At 40.8% G+C, this 22,254-nt stretch overlaps 2 protein-coding genes across 2 annotated transcripts in view; one reads left to right on the top strand and one right to left on the bottom strand.

The window, feature by feature from the left end:
- The window catches only part of ELF1 (E74 like ETS transcription factor 1), a 103,548-nt gene extending 94,586 nt beyond the window's left edge, over positions 1-8,962 (bottom strand). Inside the window, exon 1 of the mRNA XM_039358571.1 lies at positions 8,789-8,962. The gene's annotated coding sequence lies outside the window, so the exon portion shown is untranslated. The remainder of the gene's footprint in view (positions 1-8,788) is intronic.
- An 81-nt stretch (positions 8,963-9,043) lies between these two features.
- Positions 9,044-21,812, top strand: WBP4 (WW domain binding protein 4). Its single transcript, XM_039358572.1, has 10 exons — positions 9,044-9,149; positions 12,282-12,354; positions 13,750-13,812; positions 13,902-14,025; positions 15,242-15,424; positions 15,791-15,846; positions 16,299-16,365; positions 17,925-18,025; positions 19,559-19,731; positions 21,266-21,812. Coding segments are annotated over exons 1-10 (1,038 nt in total). The 5' UTR covers positions 9,044-9,147; the 3' UTR covers positions 21,462-21,812.
- Positions 21,813-22,254: the final 442 nt, after the last annotated feature.

Raw genomic sequence — 22,254 nt, 5'->3', positions numbered from 1 at the left:
TTAGAACCGTTTTTCACACTTACGACAAGGGTGAAGCATCCCCGGGGTCACATGACCAAAATTCAGATGTTTGGCAACTGACTTGTATTTATGACGGTCGCAATGTCCCGGGATCAAATGATCAAAATTCGGACGCTCGGCAACTGACTCGTATTTATGGCGGTCACAGTGTCCCCGGGTCACGTGATCAAAATTCAGACGCTTGGCAACTGACTCGTATTTATGACGGTCGCAATGTCCCGGGATCACATGATCAAAATTCAGACGCTTGGCAAGTGACTCGTATTTATGACGGTTGCAGTGTCCCCGGGTCACGTGATCAAAATTCGGACGCTCGGCAACTGACTCGTATTTATGACGGTCGCAATGTCCCGGGATCACATGATCAAAATTCGGACGCTCGGCAACTGACTCGTATTTATGACGGTTGCAGTGTCCCGGGATCACGTGATCCCCTTTTGCGACCTGCTGACAATCAATGGGGAAGCCAGATTCACTTCACAACCGTGTTACTAGCTTAACAACTTCAGTGATTCACTTAACAACTGTAGACAGGAAGGTTGTAAATTGGGGTAAAGTGTACTTAACAAGTGTCTTGCTTAGCACAGAAACTTTGGGCTCAGTTGTGGTTGTTGGTGAAGGATTACCTGTACAATCATGGCAGGGGACCCCAGGCAATCAAGATGACCTCATAAGGAATCTTAAAACTTTTTGGTTATTAAATCTGGGGCCTGTAGGGTAAAAGGAAACTACCAGGAACCACCAGGGTAACATGTTCCAACAGAGCAGAAAGAAGATTATGATTACTTTCATAATTTTCCCCAGCTTATACAAACATTAGTCATTATCCTGGGATCCCCACTTGGATGCCCAGAAATATATTTTAATGCTATGCTTATAACCTTAAAAGCTGTCGCGAAACTCTTTTACTCAAATTTATATAGCCCATATCACCAACCCAATTCTGGACCAGCACGCTGCAATCGAATAACAACAAATTATACATTTGCTATTACATTGTTATCTACACTAGCAAATATTTCAGAGTTTTTAAAAAGTTGTAATAACAATGGGAAGGCTGTTAGGGAGGGGTTAAAAGCTTCACTAAAGTTTATTTATTGCCCTACTTATAACTCGCTCCAATCCCAAAGGACACTGGGCAGCATATATCTGAAATAATTCAAGATTTCCCCGTGCAAAAAAAAAAAAAAAAAAAGGGAATAGAGACACCCTAAATCACACCATTTAAATCAAATTCCAACAGAAACCTCCTATGGCACAAGAAATATGATCTACTGCTCAAGAGATTCGGTATTTATTAGCCTTATACTTTAGCTGATGTCTCAAAGCAAACATTTTTCACCCAATTCAGATTTTTAAGGCATCTTTATGTTCTAGTCCTGCTTTAAAAAAAAAAATCATTTCATAGAAACAAAACCCCAACCAGGAAAACTCCCAATATTTATGATCACAGATCTAAATAGATGCACTAGCAAAAAACCAAGTAAAGATCATTTCATAGAAACAAAACCCCAACCAGAAAAACTCCAAATATTTATGATCACAGAGCTAAATAGATTCACTAGCAAAAAACCACCTAAAGATCTTTGTAACTATGTCAGCAAACATATAGACAATACATACTTTTGAAGTTCAGAGTTCCTCATCTACAGTAATTTACAGTAGATCTCGGTTTACGACCACATCTGAGCCCCAAATTTCAGAGATTTACAGTAGTCCTCAGTTTACGACCACAATTGAGGCTCAAATATCTGTTGTTGGGACATTGGTTAAGTGTGCCCTGTTTTACGACTTTGCTTGCCTCAGTTGTTAAGTGAATCACTGCAGTTGAAAAGTTAGTAACCTGGTTGTTAAGTGAATCCGGCTTCCCGCATTGACTTTGTCAGAAAGCCGCAAAAGGGAATCACGTGACGCCCCCGAGGACGCTGCAACCGTCATAAATGCTGTCAAGGATCCGGATGTAAATCACGTGACCCTGAGGATGCTGCAACGGTCCTCAGTGTGAAAAATAGCCATAACTCGCTTTTTTCAGTAATGTTGTAACTTTGAACGCTCACTAAATGACCTGTTGTAAGTCGAGAACTTGCCTGTAGTAAGTAACTCAAGCACAGCAATTTTCAGCAATTTTCAAATGGAAAAGGTGTTTAAAGTGAGCTCTCAGTGTTAGAATTGGACCTTTTTAATTTTTTTTTTTAAATTGGACTAAGGGTGGACCTGTGACATGGCTACCTTTGTTGAGCTCTTCAAAATAATACTTGGGGTCAAAAATCCCCTGAAATGTTGTCTTCCCACGGGTGACAAAATAGCAGATGTAATGCAAACAAAACATCGTGTAATGTTTAAGGCCAGCAAAAATAAACTCCAGAAAGAAAATGCCCGTGGTGTTTTTTTTTTTTTTTTTTTTTTTTTTTTTACAAACCAGGCAGTATTTTAAAGGGCATCTGACACCAAGGTACTCTGGGCATAAAATAATAAAAACAAAATATGGGAAGCAAAGACCCAGGGTTCACCTAGAGCAGAGGTCTTCAAACTTGGCCCTTATATGACTTATGGACTTCAACTCCCAGAATTCCTCATCCAGGCACGCTGGCTGAGGAATTCTGGGAGTTGAAGTCCACAAGCAGAGGTCTTCAAACTTGGCCCTTATATGACTTATGGACTTCAACTCCCAGAATTCCTCATCCAGGCACGCTGGCTGAGGAATTCTGGGAGTTGAAGTCCACAAGTCATCAAAGGGCCAAGTTTGAAGACCCCTGTCCTAGAGGGAAAAGCCCACAACCAACCTAAGGATTTTTCTACTCACCTGAGCCCAAGGCCTGAAGGAAGAACCAGGTCTTCAGGACTTATGTAAAGGACAGTGGGATAATACAGGTGATCCTGACTTACATCGTCCCATTTAGTGACCGTTTAAAGTTACAAAGGCACTGAAAAAAAGTGAGTTATGACTGTTTTTCACACCACTGCAGCATCCCCAAGGTTCTGTGATCAAAATGCAGACGTTTGGCAACTGACCCACATTTATGACAGTTGCCGTGTCCTGGGGTCAAGTGATCCCCTTTTGCGACTGTCTAACAAAGGGGAAACCACTTAACAATCGGGTGGCTAGCTTAACAACTGGAGTGAGTCACGTAGCCACAGTGGCACGGAAGGTCATAAAATGGGGCCAAACCCTCTGAACATCTGTCTCGCTTAGCCACGGAAACGGTCGTAAGATGAGGATTAACCACCCAAAAGTTAGGAGTTGCTATTCATTGGTCAGGAAAGAGATTTTGCAGTCAGGCTGGGTAGCTAATGCAATTGTGAAATCAATGTGCGACGGCTGTAAAAATGCACATCCCGATGACTGAACTCATTGGGAAATAGCACAGGTGATACCGTAATAAAATGATAAAACTGCCATTACAGATTTGCCATCACATCAAATCAAAGGACTGGAAAAACTGCAAGGAAAAAAAAAATGGGCAGCAGCCAAAGTGATTAAGAATAACAATGCAGGGACATTAAACTATTCGTAATTACTTGACTTTACAGCACATTATTATCTGTGCCATCCCAGCAAGCATACCTTAAATAGTAGTAATAGTAATAGTAGTAAAGTTGGAAGAGACCTTGGAGGTCATCTAGTCCAACCCCCTGCTCAGGCAGGAAACCCTACACCATTTCGGACAAATGGCTGTGAATATTCCAAAAGTTTAAAAGCTTCCTAAATGCATTGGGTTAGGAGAGTGGCCTGACACAGGAAACATTTCTTACAAATATATGGGGGGAAAAAAATCTGATGTTAATTTAACAAATTTATATGAATTTATATGAAGCAATTAATGGTATACCTGTTCCGTGCCAAATAATCTAACAAACAATATAACTAAACTATTGCAACAACAGAATTGTTTAAAGTTTCATGCCAGGGAAAATTTGTAAGATTTCACAATCCCAACATCTTAAATACCGGATTATTTAATGTAAAGAGGCCTGCAAAAATTTTAAGTATTTAAATTATGCACAACTTCTGGGCTATTCAAATCAGCTTTCAGTATTTCACAGACTGCTCCATGACTTCACAATAAATATCAGAAAGTTAACCCGTCTGAATTTGTTTATGAAATGTAAAAGCTAACTGAAATCTAAATCCATGATTCAATACATGTATTTATCCATTTGATGGCAGTCATTCAGTCACTAAATATATAATTATGTATTGAAGATTATGACAGAACTCTTATTTGCATATTAACATCCGGGTGGAGAATGGGATCAGATCTGAAAGAAAATAAGGCTCTCGAGAACAGAGATCTTTTTCCCCATGGTACTATAAGCTTTCCTACTACCACAATAAGTTACATATATCCTAGAGGTTCTCCTGCCTGAGCAGGGGGTTGGACTAGAAGACCTCCAAGGTCCCTTCCAGCTCTATTCTATTCTACTCTACTCTACTCTACTCTATTCTGAATTCTATTCTATTTGTTATGAATTCTATTATTCTATTCTATTCTATTCTATTCTACAATCTTTCTATTCTATTCTATTCCATTCTAATTATTCTATTCTATTCTGTATTGTATTCTATTCCATTCCCTTCTATATTCTATTCTATTCTGCTCTACTCTATTCTAGTTCTCATTTTATTCAGCGGTAAACAAAATGAAATTGACTACTACTACGGTATTACATCTAGTTTTGATTTTCAGATACCAATAAATATTTATTTGTGAAGTTTTGTGGGACAATATACTTCCCCGTAACACAGCTTAATTTTTGCTGTTTTGAAAACATAATTAGAGTATATTTATTTTTAAGGCTGACCTTGGGATGAGGTTATTAAAAAAAAAAGGCTATGCCTCTTGGCAACTATGCTGAAACAAAACACAACTGCACTGTGTTCATTCGTTGGCAGAATGGATACTGCTTACTGTACAGCTTGCCATACACACATATATGGCATTATGACATTATATAGTGTAATTGGGAGGGGTACACATAGGGAGACAGAATAGAGAATGACAAACTTGGAAGGGACCTTGGAGGTCTTCTAGTCCAACCCCCTGCTGAGTCAGGAGACCCTACACCATTTCAGACAAATGGCTAACCAGTCTCTTTTTAAAAACTTCCAGTGTTGGAGCATTCACAGATTCTGGAGGCAGGTAGTTCCACTGGTTAATTGTTCTCTCTGGAAATTCCTCCTTAGTTCTGGGTTGCTTCTCTCCTTGATTAGTTTCCATCCGTTGCTTCTTGTCCTGCCTTCAGGCGCTTTGGAGAATAGCTTGACTCCCTCTTCTTTGGGGCAGCCCCTGAGATACTGGAACACTGCTATCGTGTCCCCCCTCGTCCTTCTCTTCGTTAAACAGGACATACCCAATTCCAGCAACCGTTCCTAATATGTTTCAGCCTCCAGTCCCCTGATCATCTTTGTTGCTCTTCTCTGCATCCTTTCTAGAGTCTCCACATCTTTTTTATATTGTGGTGACCAAAGCTGAGGTCATTATAAATACTTCATTGTGACTGAAAATCTGTAACATTAAACCTCATTCATACATATATTATTCCCTCCAAATTCTGATTTTTTAGAATACTTTTTCATAATCAGCCTTTTCACAGCATTGATCCAATTATTAGGAACCAGATGTTTGCATTATTTTAGGTTCAGTGTTTAATTTAAAATGCCCATTCACAGTTTCAATGACAATGTGAAGAATCACATGCTTATTTCAAACTATTTTACAGATAGTTCTTGGCTTACAACCACAATTGCGCCCAAATTTCTGTTGCTATTTTGTTAAGTCAGTTTTGCCCCTTTTTTGTCACGGTTGTTAAATGAATCACTGGAGTTGTTAAGTTAGTAACACAGTTGTTAAGTGAATCCCCATTGACTTTGCGGGTCAGAAATTCGCAAAAGGGGATCACGTGACCCCGGGACACTGCAACCGCCGTAAGTACATGTCAGTTGCCAAGTGTCTGTATTTTGATCACATGACCACGGGGAAACCACAACAATTGTAAATGTGAAAAATAGTCGTAAGTCACTTTTTTTCAGTGCTACTGTAACTTCAAACAATCTGTTGTAAGTTGAGGACTACCCATATTTTGTTGTCATTAAAAGCTATCTTTCCCATAGAACACTAAACTAAGGTTTAAGGGATGAGCTGGCAAAAGCCTTGGAATTGAGCATTTCTTCCAGAACAACTTCCACTGCGAGGAAAAATTCAAAAACAAATTGTCCTGTTTTGACTGTCCCACAGCTTACTATTATGGCTGTACAGTACATGAATAAACTGAGGATCTGAACCACGTTTCAACCGAAAGAACACATCTTCAAATCGTGGCTTGCAAGCTGTCTTGCTTCAGATTTACTTAAGGAAATCCGAAATTTAGGAACTGGATTAAGTTCCTGATGGCCACAACGGCTAAACTCAAGTCATTAAAGCAGTGGTTCTCAACCTGTGGATCGGGACCCCATTTGGGGTCGAACGACCATTTCACGGGGGTCGCCAAACAACGCAGTCCGCCATTTTTCCCCTTTTCCTTAGCTGTGCTACTCCCTTTTATTTTATTGGCTTTTGAAAGCCAATAGAATAGACTCTCTTGAATAGAGTCTAATTCTATTGGCTTTCCAAAGCCAATAGGAATTGTCCAGGCTGTCTCTGCCCTGCTGAGCCCGCCAAAAGTCCCATTCTGCAAACCAGTTGAGTAGTCCTCGACTTACAACCGGTTGAGTAGTCCTCGACTTACAACCGGTTGAGTAGTCCTCGACTTACGACCGGTTAGGGGTCGCGGCATTAAAAAGGTTGAGAACCACTGCATTAAAGGGAAGAAACAGACAAGCATCTCCCCTGTCATGTGAAAACCAGATTTAGTGACAGGAGAGGTTTTTTTTCTCTCTCTCTCTTTTACCCTGGGCTAAATTCTGACTTTTGTAGTGAGTGGCTGGCTACTGGTCGGTTTGTCTTTGGCAAATCAGGAAGCATCAGAACAACACAGGATAAAACTAAATCCATCCAATTGACATAAGAAGGAACAACATGCAAGTTTGTTCTCAGTTCGGGGTCCGATGCAGAAGACACAGTTTTAAGCCGCCTGTCCCCGAAGGCGTGTCCCCAAATTTCATCAGCAAAAGAGACTATAAGGAAGAGGCACCCAAACTCCTGCAACCAAATGCAACCCCCCCACCCCCATGCAATTTTTAAACTGCACCACCCTTTTTCTTCCAGTGAGTCAGATCCCCCAACAGCCTGAATCAGACACATTCAAAACTATGCAGCTCGACTGGTTTCAGATTAGTGCAGCGTGACGTGTAAAGCAGGCCATGATGGCTTGTTCCATAAACAGTTGTTAAAGCAAACTGGGCAAGCAACCCAACAGCCACCGAGCCTCTAGCTAGCGGTTGACGGCAGCCCTTGGGCTTCCCTTCCCATTTGCCCAATGTGGATATACTGCAATGCCTCAGTTTTATAATATTAATAACAATAATCTAGGTGGTTGCAAAATCACAGAGCCAACTCAAGAAAGCCGAAAGGAGGAGGGGGATATTTAACTTCTGAAATTCCTAGGAGGAAGAAAACTTTTAGGCAGCTTTAGAGGGAGGGAGGGGGGAGGAAAGGAAGGATTGAGAGAGAAGAGAAGAGAAGAGAAGAGAAGAGAAGAGAAGAGAAGAGAAGAGAAGAGAAGAGAAGAGAAGAGAAGAGAAGGATCAAGATGGTAGGTAGGTAGGTAGGTAGGTAGGTAGGTAGGTAGGTAGGTAGGAAGGAAGGAAGGATTGAAATGGAAGAGAAGAGAAGATCAAGATGGTAGGAAGGAAGGAAGGATCGAGATGGAAGAAAGAAGAAAAGAAAAGAGAAGGAAGGAAGGAAGAAAGGATCGAGATGGAAGAAAGAAGGAAAGAAAAGGAAAGAGAAGGAAGGAAGGAAAGATCGAGATGGAAGAAAGAAGGAAAGAAAAGGAAAGAGAAGGAAGGAAGGAAGGATCGAGATGGAAGAAAGAAGGAAAGAAAAGGAAAGAGAAGGAAGGAAGGAAGGAAAGATCGAGGTGGAAGAAAGAAGGAAAGAAAAGGAAAGAGAAGGAAGGAAGGAAGGATCGAGATGGAAGAAAGAAGGAAAGAAAAGGAAAGAGAAGGAAGGAAGGAATGAGATAGAAGAAAGAAGGAAAGAAAAGGAAAGAGAAGGGAAGGAAGGAAGGAAGGAAGGAAGGAAGGAAGGAAGGAAGGAAGGAAGGAAGGAAGGAAGGAAGGAAGGAAGGAAGGATCGAGATGGAAGAAAGAGAAGGAAAGAAAAGGAAAGAGAAGGAAGGAAGGATTGAGACAGAAGAAAGGAAGGAAAGAGAAGGAAAGAGAAGGAAAAGGAAGGAAGGAAAGAAGGGAGGGGGGAGATGGAAGGAAGGAAAGAAGCAAAGGAAAGAGAGGAAGGAAGGAAAGAGAACGAGGGAGGAAGGGAAGGAAAGAAGAAGAAAGAAAGGAGAAGAGAATCACCCCTTCCAATGTATTTAATGGGACGGATTTGGCGAGTTTCCTCCAAGTTCCCCCACTGGGGGGGGTCAAGGCTCCCCCCTGCAGACCCCGCCCCACCGCCAGGAAAGCAGGGGCGGCTTTGGGGGTCTCCGAGGGCTTCAAAAAGCTGCTCCGGAGCGCCTCTGACCCCCCAGGAGCGCCAAAGGGGGGGGCCTCCACCCAACCCCCCCCTCTAGCCCCCCCTCCTAGGCAGGCCTGACCCCCCCTCCCGGCTCTCCCCCCCCGCTTCAAGAGGGAGGGAGCGAGCCCCGCCGAGCCGCCCCAGCCTACCTCGCAGGGCTGTTGTGTCGACGGGCAGGGGGAGGGTCCGGCCGAGCGGCGGAGAGGCAAGCCCAGAGGAAGGAGATCCGCGGCCGGCTCGCCCGCCCGCCGCCTTAGGCAGTCCGACCGGGCCCGGCTTGGAAAGCCCCGAGACGCCGCCTCGCCGAGCGCCGGGACTCCCCGCCGCCTCTGGGACCAGAACGCCGCCGGGATTGGCCCTCGCAGGCTGCCGTCCTCCACGCACGGCGCGCGCGTGACGTCACCCGCCTGCGCCTCCCCTTCCCCCCTCCTCCTCCGGGAGCGGCCAGTTCCGGGTTCGGCTGTTCCGCCGGTGGCGCCGCCGCCCCCCGCGCTCCAGCCGGGAAGCCATGTGAGTCTCCTCCCCTCCCCGGCTCGGGGGGCTCCGATCCCGGCCTTCTCCCCGAGGCCTCGCCCGGGGCCTCCCGCCAGGCCCAGGGCCTGCCTTGGGCTGATCGGGTGGCTCTGAGCCGGCGCTTTCCCCTGGGGAGGCGGTTTGGGAATGTATAAATAATAATAATTGAGGTTAATGAGGGGAAAGAACCGTTTTGATTCTGAATTAGATTGATTGGGAGGCTTTGGGCCGGGCCTTTCCCATTGGGTCCCACCACTGTAAATTATAAATAATCTAATAATGGGAAACAATAGTTATGATTCTCCATTGGGCTCCTCAATCTGTCGATTTATAAATAACAATTACATTAATAATGGGAAATAATAGTTATGATTCTGCATTGGGCTCCTCAATCTGTCAATTTATAAATAATAATTACATTAATAATGGGAAATAATAGTTATGATTCTGCATTGGGCTCCTCAATCTGTCAATTTATAAATAATAATTACATTAATAATGGGAAATAATAGTTATGATTCTGCATTGGGCTCATCAATCTGTAAATTTATAAATAATTACATTAATAATGGGAAATAATAGTTATGATTCTGCATTGAGCTAATCAGTCTGTCAATTTCTAAATAATAATAAACAATAATGGAAAATAATCATTTTGATTCTGAATTAGCTTTATTGAGTGGCTTTGGGCCGGCACTTTCCCATTGGGTCACACCACTGTAAATTATAAATAATCTAATCATGGGAAACAATAGTTATGATTCTGCACTGGGCTCCTCAATCTGTAGATTTATAAATAACAATTACATTAATAATGGGAAATAATAGTTATGATTCTGCATTGCGCTCATCAATCTGTAAATTTATAAATAATATAAATAATGGGAAATAATAGTTATGATTCTTCATTGGGCTCCTCAATCTGTAGATTTATAAATAATAATTACATTAATAATGGGAAATAATAGTTATGATTCTGCATTGGGCTCATCAGTCTGTCAAATTATAAATAACAATTTACAATAATGGGAAATAATCGTTATGATTCTGAATTATATTGATTGGGTGGCTTTGGGCCAGTGCTTTCTCACTGGGTCCCAAACTAAATTATAAATAATAATTTGATAATGGGAAATAATAGTTATGATTCTGCATTGGGCTCATCAGTCTGTAAATTTATAAATAACAATTACATTAATAATGGGAAATAATAGTTATGATTCTGCACTGGGCTCATCAGTCTGTCAATTTATAAATAATAAACAATAATGGAAAATAATCATTTTGATTCTGAATTAGCTTTGTTGAGTGGCTTTGGGCTGGGGCTTTCCCATTGGGTCACACACTGTAAATTATAAATAATAATCTAATAATGGGAAATAATAGTTATGATTCTGCATTGGGCAAACCAATCTGTAAATTTATAAATAACAATTACATGAATAATGGCAAATAATACTTTTGATTCTGAATTAGATTGGGTGGCTTTGGCCCAACGCTTTCCCATTGGGACACGATTTGGAAATTTATAAATAAAAATTTAATAATGGGAAATAATAGTTATGATTCTGCATTGGGCTAATTAATCTGTAGATTTATAAATAACAATTAACAATAATGGGAAATAATCATTAGGGTTCTGAATTAGATTGGGTGGCTTTGGGCTGGCACTTTCCCATTGGGACATAATTTGGAAATTTATAAATAGTAATTTAATAATGGGAAATAATCGTTATGATTCTGAATTATATTGATTGGGTGGCTTTGGGCCAGGGCTTTCTCACTGGGTCCCAAACTAAATTATAAATAATAATTTGATAATGGGAAATAATAGGTATGATTCTGAATTGGGCTCATCAATCTGTAAATTTATAAATAAGTACATTAATAATGGGAAATAATAGTTATGATTCTGAATTAGATTGATTGGGAGGCTTTGGGCCAGCGCTTTCTCACTGGGTCACACAACTGTAAATTTAAGCAATAATTTAATCATGGGAAATAATAGTTATGATTCCACATTGGGCTGACCAGTCTGTAAATTTATAAATAATAATTAACAATAATGGGAAATAATCATTAGGATTCTGAATTAGATTGGGTAGCTTTGGGCTGGCACTTTCCCATTGGGACACAATTTGGAAATTTATAAATAGTAATTTAATAATGGCAAATAATCGTTATGATTCTGAATTAATTTAATTGGGTGACTTTGGGCCAGGGCTTTCCAACTGGGACACGATTTGGAAATTATTAATAATTACATTAATAATGGGAAAGAATTATGATTCTTGATTGGGTTAACTGGGTGACTTTGGGCTACCTTACTGGGTTGTTGTTTTGCTTTGTTGTATGACTTCACAGAAAGAGGAGTGGAACCCACTTCCAGTGGAAGTAGTGATTCAGTCCTCAGCAACTGAGTTTAAACATGCTTGGGACAAACACACGTCCATCCTCTGACAAAAATTATAAAATTAAATAAAATATAAAAATAATTAAAATAATTCATTTTAAAAAGAACAAAACACAGATAAAGGGTAGACTTGATGGACTACTGCAGGGGTAGGCAACCTTGGCTCTTTTATGACTGGTGGACTTCAACTCCCAGAATTCCTGAGCCAGCCATGCTGAGGGGAAAGGGAGAGGCTTCCAAGCTGAGCCATGCTGGCTCAGGAATTCTGGGAGTTGAAGTCCACGAGTCATGAGGGGGCCATAGTTCCCCCATGCTGGCTCAGGAATTCTGGGAGTTGAAGTCCGCGAGTCATAAGGGGGCCATAGTTTCCCCCATGCTGGCTCAGGAATTCTGGGAGTTGAAGTCCACCAGTCATGAAAGAGCCAAGGTTGAGGACCTCTGATATAGGACAGGGGTCGGCAACCTTGGCTCTTTTATGACTCGTGGACGTCAACTCCCAGAATTCCTGAGCCAGCCATGCTGAGGGGAAAGGGAGAGGTTTCCATGCTGATCCATGCTGGCTCAGGAATTCTGGGAGTTGAAGTCCACAAGTCATCAAAGAGCCAAGGTTGCCTACCTCTGGACTACTGTATCTTTTTCTGCCGGTCAATTTTCTATGTTTCTGGTTTATTTTTTTTTAAAGTCCTACCGTTTTCTTTCCGATCTCTCTTTTCCAGGGCTGATTACTGGAAATCTCAACCCAAGAAATTCTGCAGTTATTGCAAGTGCTGGATAGCCGACAACAAACCGGTATGATGGACTTCTGGTTATATTCTTAAGCAAATCTAAGTCCTGGAATTTGGGCAACATTTTAAATTAAAAGCTTCGTCAGAGGGTCAGCATTTGATACGTTATCACAAAGGCCACTGGACTTTCTTGTTTTTTTTCTTTTGAAGACATTTGGCTTCTCATCCGAGAAGCTTCTTCATCCAAGAAGCTCTGAAGAGGAGCTGAAGAAGCTTCTGGGATGAGAAGCGAAACGTCTTCAAAGGAAAAACAAGGAAGTCCAGTTGCCTCCTGAAAAAGCTCCTTTGGGATAACTAGGACCTGGATGACTGAGAATCTCCATAGACAGCTGATTTGTTGTTTGTTTTCTAGCTTTTTTCCTGTAGCTGGCAGGATAGAACAAATGGTTTATTTATTTATGTCAATTAATGCCTGGGCATTTGGTGTTTAATATTTTCAGGGTTAGTTGTATCCGGATTCTTGGGGTTCTTTACAGTATCACCTTTATTTGACACTCCTCATAGCAATTTATACGGTTGAGGGCACCTTTTAAAATCAATTAAAATGCCTGCCTGAATGGAATGTCCTTGATTTGATTGCAGTTGAAACCATACTTGGTCAGGTTCTTTGAAAGAATAGACGTGCTTCAAATAGGGTTTGAAATATCTACCTTAGCTGTCGGCCTCAGGTGGATGTGCTTTTGTGGTTGTTAGTTGCGAAGTCGTGTCCGACCCATCGCGACCCCATGGACCATGTTCCTCCAGGCCTTCCTGTCCTCTACTCTCTTCTGGAGTCCATTGAAGCTCACACCTGCTGCTTCAGGGACTCCATCCAGCCACCTCATTCTGTGTCGTCCCCTTCTTCTCTTGCCCTCCATCTTTCCCAGCATCAGGCTCTTCTCCAGTGAGTCCTTCCTTCTCATTAGGTGGCCAAAGGACTTGAGTTTCAGTTTCAGGATATGGCCTTCTAAAAAACAGTCGGGGTTGATCTCCTCCAGGCCTTCCTGTCCTCTACCATCTTCTGGAGTCCATTTAAGCTCACGCCTCCTGCTTCAGGGACTCCATCCAGCCACCTCATTCTGTGTCGTCCCCTTCTTCTCTTGCCCTCCATCTTTCCCAGCATCAGGCTCTTCTCCAGTGAGTCCTTCCTTCTCGTTAGGTGGCCAAAGTACTTGAGTTTCAGCTTCTCAAGAGCAGTCGGGGTTGATCTCCTGCAGGACTGACCGGTTTGATCGCCTTGCAGTCCAGGGGACTCGCAGGAGTCTTCTCCAGCACCATAGCTCAAAGGCCTCCATTCTTTGGCGCTCAGCCTTTCTTATGGTCCAACTTTCACAGCCCTACATATACATACCGGTAGTTATAAAGTTGATTTTTCTCTAAGTTTAGGAGCCTCTCTTTCTTTTCCTTTTTTTTTTTCCAGAGCATCGATTTCCACGAAAGAGGAAAGAACCACAAGGAAAATGTGGCGAAGAAAATTAGCGAGGTAACTCGAAGCGGCCGCCTTGAACCTGAATGGGTCGTCTTCCCAAATGCGGCGTCACGCATCCCGCTCCACCCTCTTTTAAATTGCAGATTAAGCAGAAAAGCTTAGACAAGGCGAAGGAAGACGCAAAAATGGCGAAGGAATTCGCAGCGATGGAGGAAGCCGCTACGAAGGCCTACCAAGAAGACCTGAAAAGGCTCGGATTGAAGGCAGGTAAGAGCCAGGACTATCCGACGGAAGAACCATCAGGCCAACATCCCTCTGGTTCTTTCAAGCAGCTCCCCTTGACACGAATATACAGAACCCATAAAAATGCAGGCAGTCTCCGACTTCTGGGATTTTTAGTGCCGGTTCAGAGCTACAACGGTGCTGAAAAAAGTGACTTATGACCATTTTTCACGCTTCACGACCGTCCCAGCATCCCCCGGGTCACATGATCAAAATTAGGACGCTTGGCAACCGGCATGTACTTATGACGGTTGCAGTCACGTGATCCCCTTTTGCGATCTTTCGACAAGCAAACTCAAGAGGGATTCAGTTGTGGTCGTAAGACGAGGACTGGGTGTAAAAATACTCCAGTTTGGTAAGATTTGCAGATATTACCCCTGCTAGCTATAAATGAATTAGGATAGGATAGGATGGGATGGGATGGGATGGGATGGAATGGAATGGAATGGAATGGAATGGAATGGAATGGAATAGAATAGAATAGAATAGAATAGAATAGAATAGAATAGAATAGAATAGAATAGAATAGAATAGAATTAAGAAAGAATAGAAATAGGAAAGAATGGAATGGAAATAGAAATAGAAAAGAATCAAAATAGGAAAGAGTAGAATAGAATAGAAAGAATAGAATAGAATAGAATATATGGAATGGAATGGAATAGAATAGAATAGAATTAAGAAAGAATAGAAATAGGAAAGAATGGAATGGAAATAGAAATAGAAAAGAATCAAAATAGGAAAGAATAGAATATATAGAATGGAATAGAATATATGGAATGGAATAGAATAGAATAGAAATACGGAAGAATAGAAATAGGAAAGAATGGAATGGAATGGAAATAGAAATAAAAAAGAATCAAAATAGGAAAGAATAGAATAGTAGAATAGAATAGAAATAATAGAATAGAAATAATGAATAGAAGAATAGAATAGAAATAATGAACAGAATAGGATAGAATAGAGCTGGAAGGGACCTTGGAGGTCTTCTAGTCCAGCCCCCTGCTCAAACTACGGTAAGCCTTAAGAAGATCCATGGGTCTGTCTGGCAGAATTTGCTTTGTGGAATTTCATTGACACCATATTCCACTTGGCACACATCGCTGGAGTTCCAGAGATTTGAAACTGAATATCCAATATTCAAACGGTGGTGGAGTTCTGTAGCTGTGAGGTGGGCATTAAAATCGACTACTCCGTGTCTCAGAACCTGTAGCACAGCCTTCATTGCCGGTAAAGCAGGAAGAAAAGAAGGAGAAAAAAGAGAAAAAAGAAAAGAAGGAGAAAAAGGAAAAGAAGAAAAAGGGGAAACAAGCCAGTGGAACAAAGGAATGGGTGTGCGGATTTTCTCCTGAAGGCTACACCTATTATTACAACACGAAATCTGGAGGTAAATTTGCAGCTAAACTCCTTTTATACATCATGTATGCCAGTGTTTCCCAAACTTGACAATTTTAAGGCATGAGGACTTCAACTCCCAGAATTCCACAGCCAGCAACGCTGGCTGTGGAATTCTGGGCATTGAAGTCCACATGCCTTAAAATTGTCAAGTTTGGGAAACACTGATGTATGCCATCAAAACAAAACACAAAGTGATATTTAGCAATAGATTTCTCCTTTCTTTTTTAAAAAATTGCCAGTCATTCTTCCTCTCTATATCCTTTTACTATATATCTAATACTGCATGAATGATTTTTTTTTTTCCTGGATGCCAAATTAAACCTTTTTTAAAAAAAAACCTTCTATTGTTATTAAGAATCACAGTGGGAGCAACCAGAAGGATTTCATGACACCTGTCAGAATTCTCAAAAGGTAAGTAATGTTTATTTATTATTATTATAGGTATTGTAAAAAAAAAAAAAACCAGTCTTCATTATTTAAAATGTATTCTCAATTCGCTGAAAAAAAAATCAGTTGACTTGCATCTGTTCCGAACGGATATGATTAGGAATACAGTTCTCTAAGGATGCATTTATTAGCCAGAATCTCTAAATTAATTTAAGAGCATTATTTCCAACACATAAGGGGGGACCACTCTGTCGGACGTAAGGGGGGACCACTCTGTCAGATTCTGCAATAATTGAATTGTATTATTGCCAAGAAGGAAGGAAGCTTACGGTGGATAAGGGATGATCTTTCGGTTTTAAATAAATGTGATCTTCCTGGCACTTCCGACAAGGTCAAATGAAAGCAAGGTAAAATGAGAAATGAATGAGATTTTAATTAGCCTTTATTGCTGAGTTGATTTAGCCTTTGTTTTTCAGGAAGCAGTTTGGATAGAAGGAATAGACGACAACGGTCACACCTATTATTATAACAAAGACACTGGAGGTGAGAGATTTTATACACGGGCTGCTGGGCCAAGCTACAAAGCCACACCTGTTAGACAACGCATGTATTTCTGCGGATAAAAGAGAGAGGCAAGGAAACCCCTTTGAAATTTGGGGAATTTGCCTAAAGGCTCTCACAAAATGGCTTCTCCACGATGGACGTGGCCCATCCGTCTTCCCATCCCCAGGAACTGTTTATAGGAATGTTCACCTGTGTTCTTTTTCCTGGGAAGGTGGACCCAGTGGGCAGCAGCTAACCCATCACCTATTAAGCTGGACCTAGAGGCATCGTTGTATCCGTTCCCAGTATGTTTTGCGGAATGTCTAAAGGAAGAATCCTTGTGGGAATCAAATTCAACTCCTGGGGACTTGGTGCCGTTTCCAGATCATTGTTGCAAAAGGAATTTGCCGTCCCTTTCTTCCTCTTTCCCTTTCCCTTCCTTTTCCTTCCCTTCCCCTTCGCTTCCCTTTTCCTTCCCTTTTTCTTTTCCTTCCCTTCCCTCCCACTTCCTCTTCCCCACCTTCCTTTTTCTTTCCTTTTTTCTATTTCCTTTTCCTTTCCTTTTTTCTATCTCCCTTCCCTTCCGTTTCCTTTTCTTTCCTTTTTTCTATCTCCCTTCCCTTCTTTTTCTTTCCTTTCCTTTTTTATATCTCCCTTCCCTTCTTTTTCTTTCCTTTCCTTTCCTTTTTTCTATCTCTTTCCTTTCCTTCCCTTCCTTTTTCTTTCCTTTTTTCTATCTCCCTTTCCTTTCCTTCCCTTCCTTTTTCTTTCCTTTCCTTTTCTTTCCTTTTTTTTCTCTCCCTTCCCTTCCGTTTCCTTTTCTTTCCTTTTTTCTATCTCCCTTCCCTTCTTTTTCTTTCCTTTCCTTTCCTTTTTTCTATCTCCCTTTCCTTTCCTTCCCTTCCTTTTTCTTTCCTTTTTTCTATCTCCCTTTCCTTTCCTTCCCTTCCTTTTTCTTTCCTTTCCTTTTCTTTCCTTTTTTTCCTCTCCCTTCCCTTCCGTTTCCTTTTCTTTCCTTTTTTCTATCTCCCTTCTTTTTCTTTCCTTTCCTTTCCTTTTTTCTATTTCCCTTTCCTTCCTTCCTTTTTCTTTCCTTTCCTTTTTTCTATCTCCCTTTCCTCTCCTCTCCTCTCCTTTAATAAACTATTTGTTCAGTTTTTCCAGTCTCTCAAACATGCAGCCTTCAATCCTTGTATGTGGCATGACGACGCTGCTCCTTACTCTTAAACACTGCTATTCCACATTTATTGCATTATTTACTGTATACACTGAGGCTCTGTTTTTAAAAGACAGAGTGTGAAATAACAGAAAATAAGCTACAGAGGTCCAGCCTTGATTCCTGATGGGGTCCAGCAGTTTTAACAGGGATCTAAGAGTACCTCTTAGGTTAGCGAAGCGCGAAAGAAACGTTTGCTTAATCTTATTAATTTGGCCCCGTTGAAATATATGTTACGGCCTTTATGTGTGGGATTCTGTTTCTAACGAATCTGCTTTTCAGAAGATTCATTTCCAGACTGGTCACATAAGACAAGGTTTTGTTTTTTTAATATATTGTCTAGTATCAACATGGGAGAAGCCTGCAGCTTTCGTATCTTGTTCAATAAAGAATAATCCAGACGAAAACTCCTCTGATGAGAACAGCAAAAATGAATCACAAAAGGTAATATTTAATAATAATAATAATAATAAAGTTAGAAAGGACCTTGGAGATCATCTAGCCCAACCCCCTGCTCAGGCAGAGAACCCTACACCATTTCGGACCAATGGCTGTCCAGTCTCTTCTTAAAAACTTCCAGTGTTGGAGCATTCACCGCTTCTGGAGGCAGGTTGTTCCACTGGTTAATTGTTCTAACTGTCAGGAAGTTTCTCCTTAGTTCCAGGTTGCTTCTCTCCTTGTTTTTCTATTTTTCTTAGATTGGCCACCTATTAATGTTTCCCAGGTTCCTTGATTGGGCTATCATTTATTGCTTGATGCTGGGTCTAGAATGAATCTTGCTGTTAATCCCTATTTATCTGGGTGTTGATTGCTAGCGAGGAAGTGTTTGGGTGTTTTTCCTTTTGGGCATGTTGGTTGTCTCTTTTGAATGGTATGTATATGTTCTTGGTGTGCCTGTTGATAACTGTTTTGTCTGATGTGTCAAGCTTCCAGGAATTCTCCAGCATTTTTGGACTTAGCTTGGTCTAAGATGCTCCAATTGAAATTAGGCTTAAATCTGTCCACATGCTGGGCAATTAAGTAGACTCTTACAACAAGCATTTGGTAGACTCTTGCAACAAGCATGTAGTAGACTATTGCAACAAGACAGTAGAATGGCCTGCCTTCAGACATTGTGGGCACTCCATCACTGGAGGATTTTAAGAAGAGACAGTCACTTGTCTGAGATGGTATAGGTTCTCCTGCTTGAGCAGGGGGCTGGACTAGAAGACCTCCAAGGTCCCTTCCAGCTTCTATTCTATTCTATTCCATTCCATTATTCTATTCTATTCTATTCCATTCCATTATACCATACCATTCCATTCCATTATTCTATTCTATTCCATTCCATTCCATTCTATGTTGAATGCTCCAACACTGCAAGTTTTAAAGAAGAGACTGGACAGCCATTTGTCTGAAATGGTATAGGGTTTCCTGCCTGAGCAGGGGGTTGGACTAGATGACCTCTAAGGTCCCTTTATTATTCTATTCTATTTTATTATTCTATTCCATTCCATTATACCATACCATACCATACCATTCCATTCCATTATTCTATTCTATTCTATTCTATTCTATTCTATTCTATTCTATTCTATTCTATTCTATTCTATTCTATTCTATTCTATTCTATTCTATTCTACACTTGCATTTTCCCAAAGGGAGATTTATCTATCATTACATTGTAGCTATAGACACAAAGACACCAAGGACAAGTTATAGCCTATATACTGTAGTTATCATTTGTATAGCAACACGCCGTTACTGACAAAATAGCCCACGTGGTATCCGTAAAAATAGGGAGAGAAGCTTGAGTAAACTCAAGGTAGTGGTTGAAAAAATGATTAGTTTTTTTTTTTTTACCTCCAAGATTGTATACTCACTGAGTATAAAAATCCAAATAGCTTACCTTCGGACTCCTTTCTTTTTTCCAAAGAAAGTCATGTTCTTGTTAACAACATCACTGCCTAAAAGGATGTTCTTTTCCTTGTTTCTCAGAGGAAGACAGGCAGTGATGGAGCAAAGGCTCACAAGCCCCAAAAGGTTGGCCCTTACGGAGAATGGCAGCAGGTCAGAGAAGACAAGGTGGGCCGTGAGAAGAGTCCGGCGCAGTCGTCTCAGAAGTCCACACCTTTGGGCAAATGGGAGAAGATCACCGAGGACAATCCAGAGTGAGTCCTGCTTATCTTACCTGGAAATGCTTGGCCAGTGACAGCTGGATTTGGGCAGAAGGGACACCGATAACCCAGTGTCCAAACTGCACTGCATTGTATTTCTCTGGTTCATGGTTCATAGGGATAGGAACTGATATGGCTGAATATGCAATTCTCTCTGTAAGGAACTTGCTTCGTAGGTATATACAGGACACCGTGCATTGGTGTCACGTCTTTATTTACAATACTGGCCTGGCTAAGCAGTTATGGCAGTAAGGGAGATGGGTGGTTTAGAAAGAGGGGGAATGGAGGAGAGGAGTAGGATAGAATGGAATGGAATGGAATAGAAGAAATATAGAAATGTAGAAAATAGAATAGAAATCTAGAAAATAGAATAGAAATCTAGAAAATAGAATAGAAATCTAGAAAATAGAATAGAAAATAGTGCGGAAATATAGAAAATGGAATAGAATAGAAGAAATCTAGGAAATGGAACAGAAATCTAGAAAATGGAATAGTATAGAAATCTAGAAAATAGAATAGAAATCTAGAAGATGGAATGGGATAGAAGGAATATAGAGGTATAGAAAACAGAATAGAAATCTAGAAACAGAATAGAAATCTAGAAAATAGAATAGAAATATAGAAAATGGAATGGAATAAATAGAACAGAACAGAATAGAATAGAATATATGGAATGGAATGGAATGGAATGGAATAGAATAGAATAGAATAGAATAGAATAGGAGACAGATAGACATCTAGCTTATAAACACAGGCATATAAACTAGTGAGGGATTAAAGTAAAACATGTTTGAAAATTCTGGGACGTAAGGCATTTAATTTGAGGAAGCAGATCATTCACAAACATACTTCAAATCTACACTTCAGAGTAATTTACTCTTCAAAAGATTTGACATCCATCTGGACTCAATTTCACTTTAAACCCAAATGTTCAAAGCAAATTACCATTTTATTTTATTTTATTCTTTTAAGTAAGTTTGGTTCTTTTCACTGACTTTTTTTTTTAACCTACACATTTTGCCTGTGTGTCATACTTGGAGATAAATTTTCGATTTTAAAGAAGAGGCTCAGCAGAATGAGAGGGACCCTGTTTCATGAGCACTGGTAGATAGAGGCAGGTTTTGTTCGTGTAGCTCAGTGAGAATCTTCCTACGTGAGAAGATAAGAGCTTTTTATTGCACAGGATAACTTTTTGTACAGCAGGCGAAGTGGCTTGTGAGCGTGAGACGGGCGGTCTCTAAATTCGATAATAAATGTTTGCCAAAAAATATACCCCCTCCTCCCTTATATCTGCCATTATTAATAGCTAGAGCTATGTCACTTCTCTACCTGCAGGTTATAAATTGGGTGAAACTTTGCCGGCCACAACGTGGTTTCGGCTTGCCGTTTTCAGGAAAAAGATACCCTGAGTTAAACGATGTTTATCTACGGCGAGGGGGCTTCGGGCCTAAATTGGCCACCAAAACGAGCCCGTTTTATTTTATTTTTTAAATACGTTTTTGTTCAACAAACTTCTCATTTCCTTTAGCGAGAACGTCGACCTGGAACTTCCTAGCACGGAGAGCGTTCCGGTTTTAGAAGTAGCGGAAGAGGCCAAAATGATCTTTGAAGAAAAAACCGTCACGTCACTGGGCGAGGCAGCGGAAGAGACGCCAGTCTTCAAAAAGCGGAAATTTGAAAACGGAAAACCTCGAAACATTCGACAGAGACTCAGCGATCACTAACAGCGCGGCCGCATTGTTCAAAAAAAAAAAGCACGTCGAGGACGCGGGGGGAAAAAACAACCACGAAGTGTTTTAAACGATTTTTTTACGAGACGTGACTGTAAAAGCGTAATTTTTTTAGCGCTCAGCGAGTGTAAAATGTACAGAATATTTCTTTTTTTTTTTTTACAGCCAAGTTATTTCAGTTTGCTGGATTTCCTCCCCCCCCCTGTTTGTGAGGTCATGTAAATATAATATTTTTTTAAAATACCGGATCAAAGGAGTTCGGTATATCTTACCAATCAGTAAATTGCTGTGAGTCTTTTTTTTCCCCCTCCCCAGAAAAATAAATGCAGTAATTACTTAACGACATATTTCTCTATAAGTTTTAGTGGATGCTGGGTTACAGGAAAAATAAATGTAAAATATCATGACGTATTTTCATGAGGCATGAAAAATCAGGATCACATCTAGCTTTGATGCTAAATAGGAGTTAATAGAATTCAAGAAGAGTTGAACTTGGAGCATTTGTGGACATGTAATGATTTTAGGCTGAGTCCCCGCTTGACTCCACCCCCCAGGGTCTGCCTGCTTTTTCTACAATGGCAGTGTCGTTCTAAAACTGTAGTGTTAGTCGTATGGCTGATCCTCCTTATTCTCAGATTCCGTTATTTGTGAATTTCACCTCCATGGCCATTTGCAGATAAGCACAGAACAGCGAAAAAAATCAAGTCACCCACCCTCATTGAGGGGCTGCCACAAAGAGGAGGGGGTCAATTTATTTTCCAAAGCTCCAGAAGGGAAGACAAGAAAC

The sequence above is a fragment of the Crotalus tigris genome, unplaced genomic scaffold (assembly GCF_016545835.1).
Source record: "Crotalus tigris isolate CLP2741 ecotype Arizona unplaced genomic scaffold, ASM1654583v1 scf7180000019031.1477733, whole genome shotgun sequence".
NCBI lineage: Eukaryota > Metazoa > Chordata > Lepidosauria > Squamata > Viperidae > Crotalus > Crotalus tigris.
This window is presented reverse-complemented; position numbering and strand designations above follow the sequence as displayed.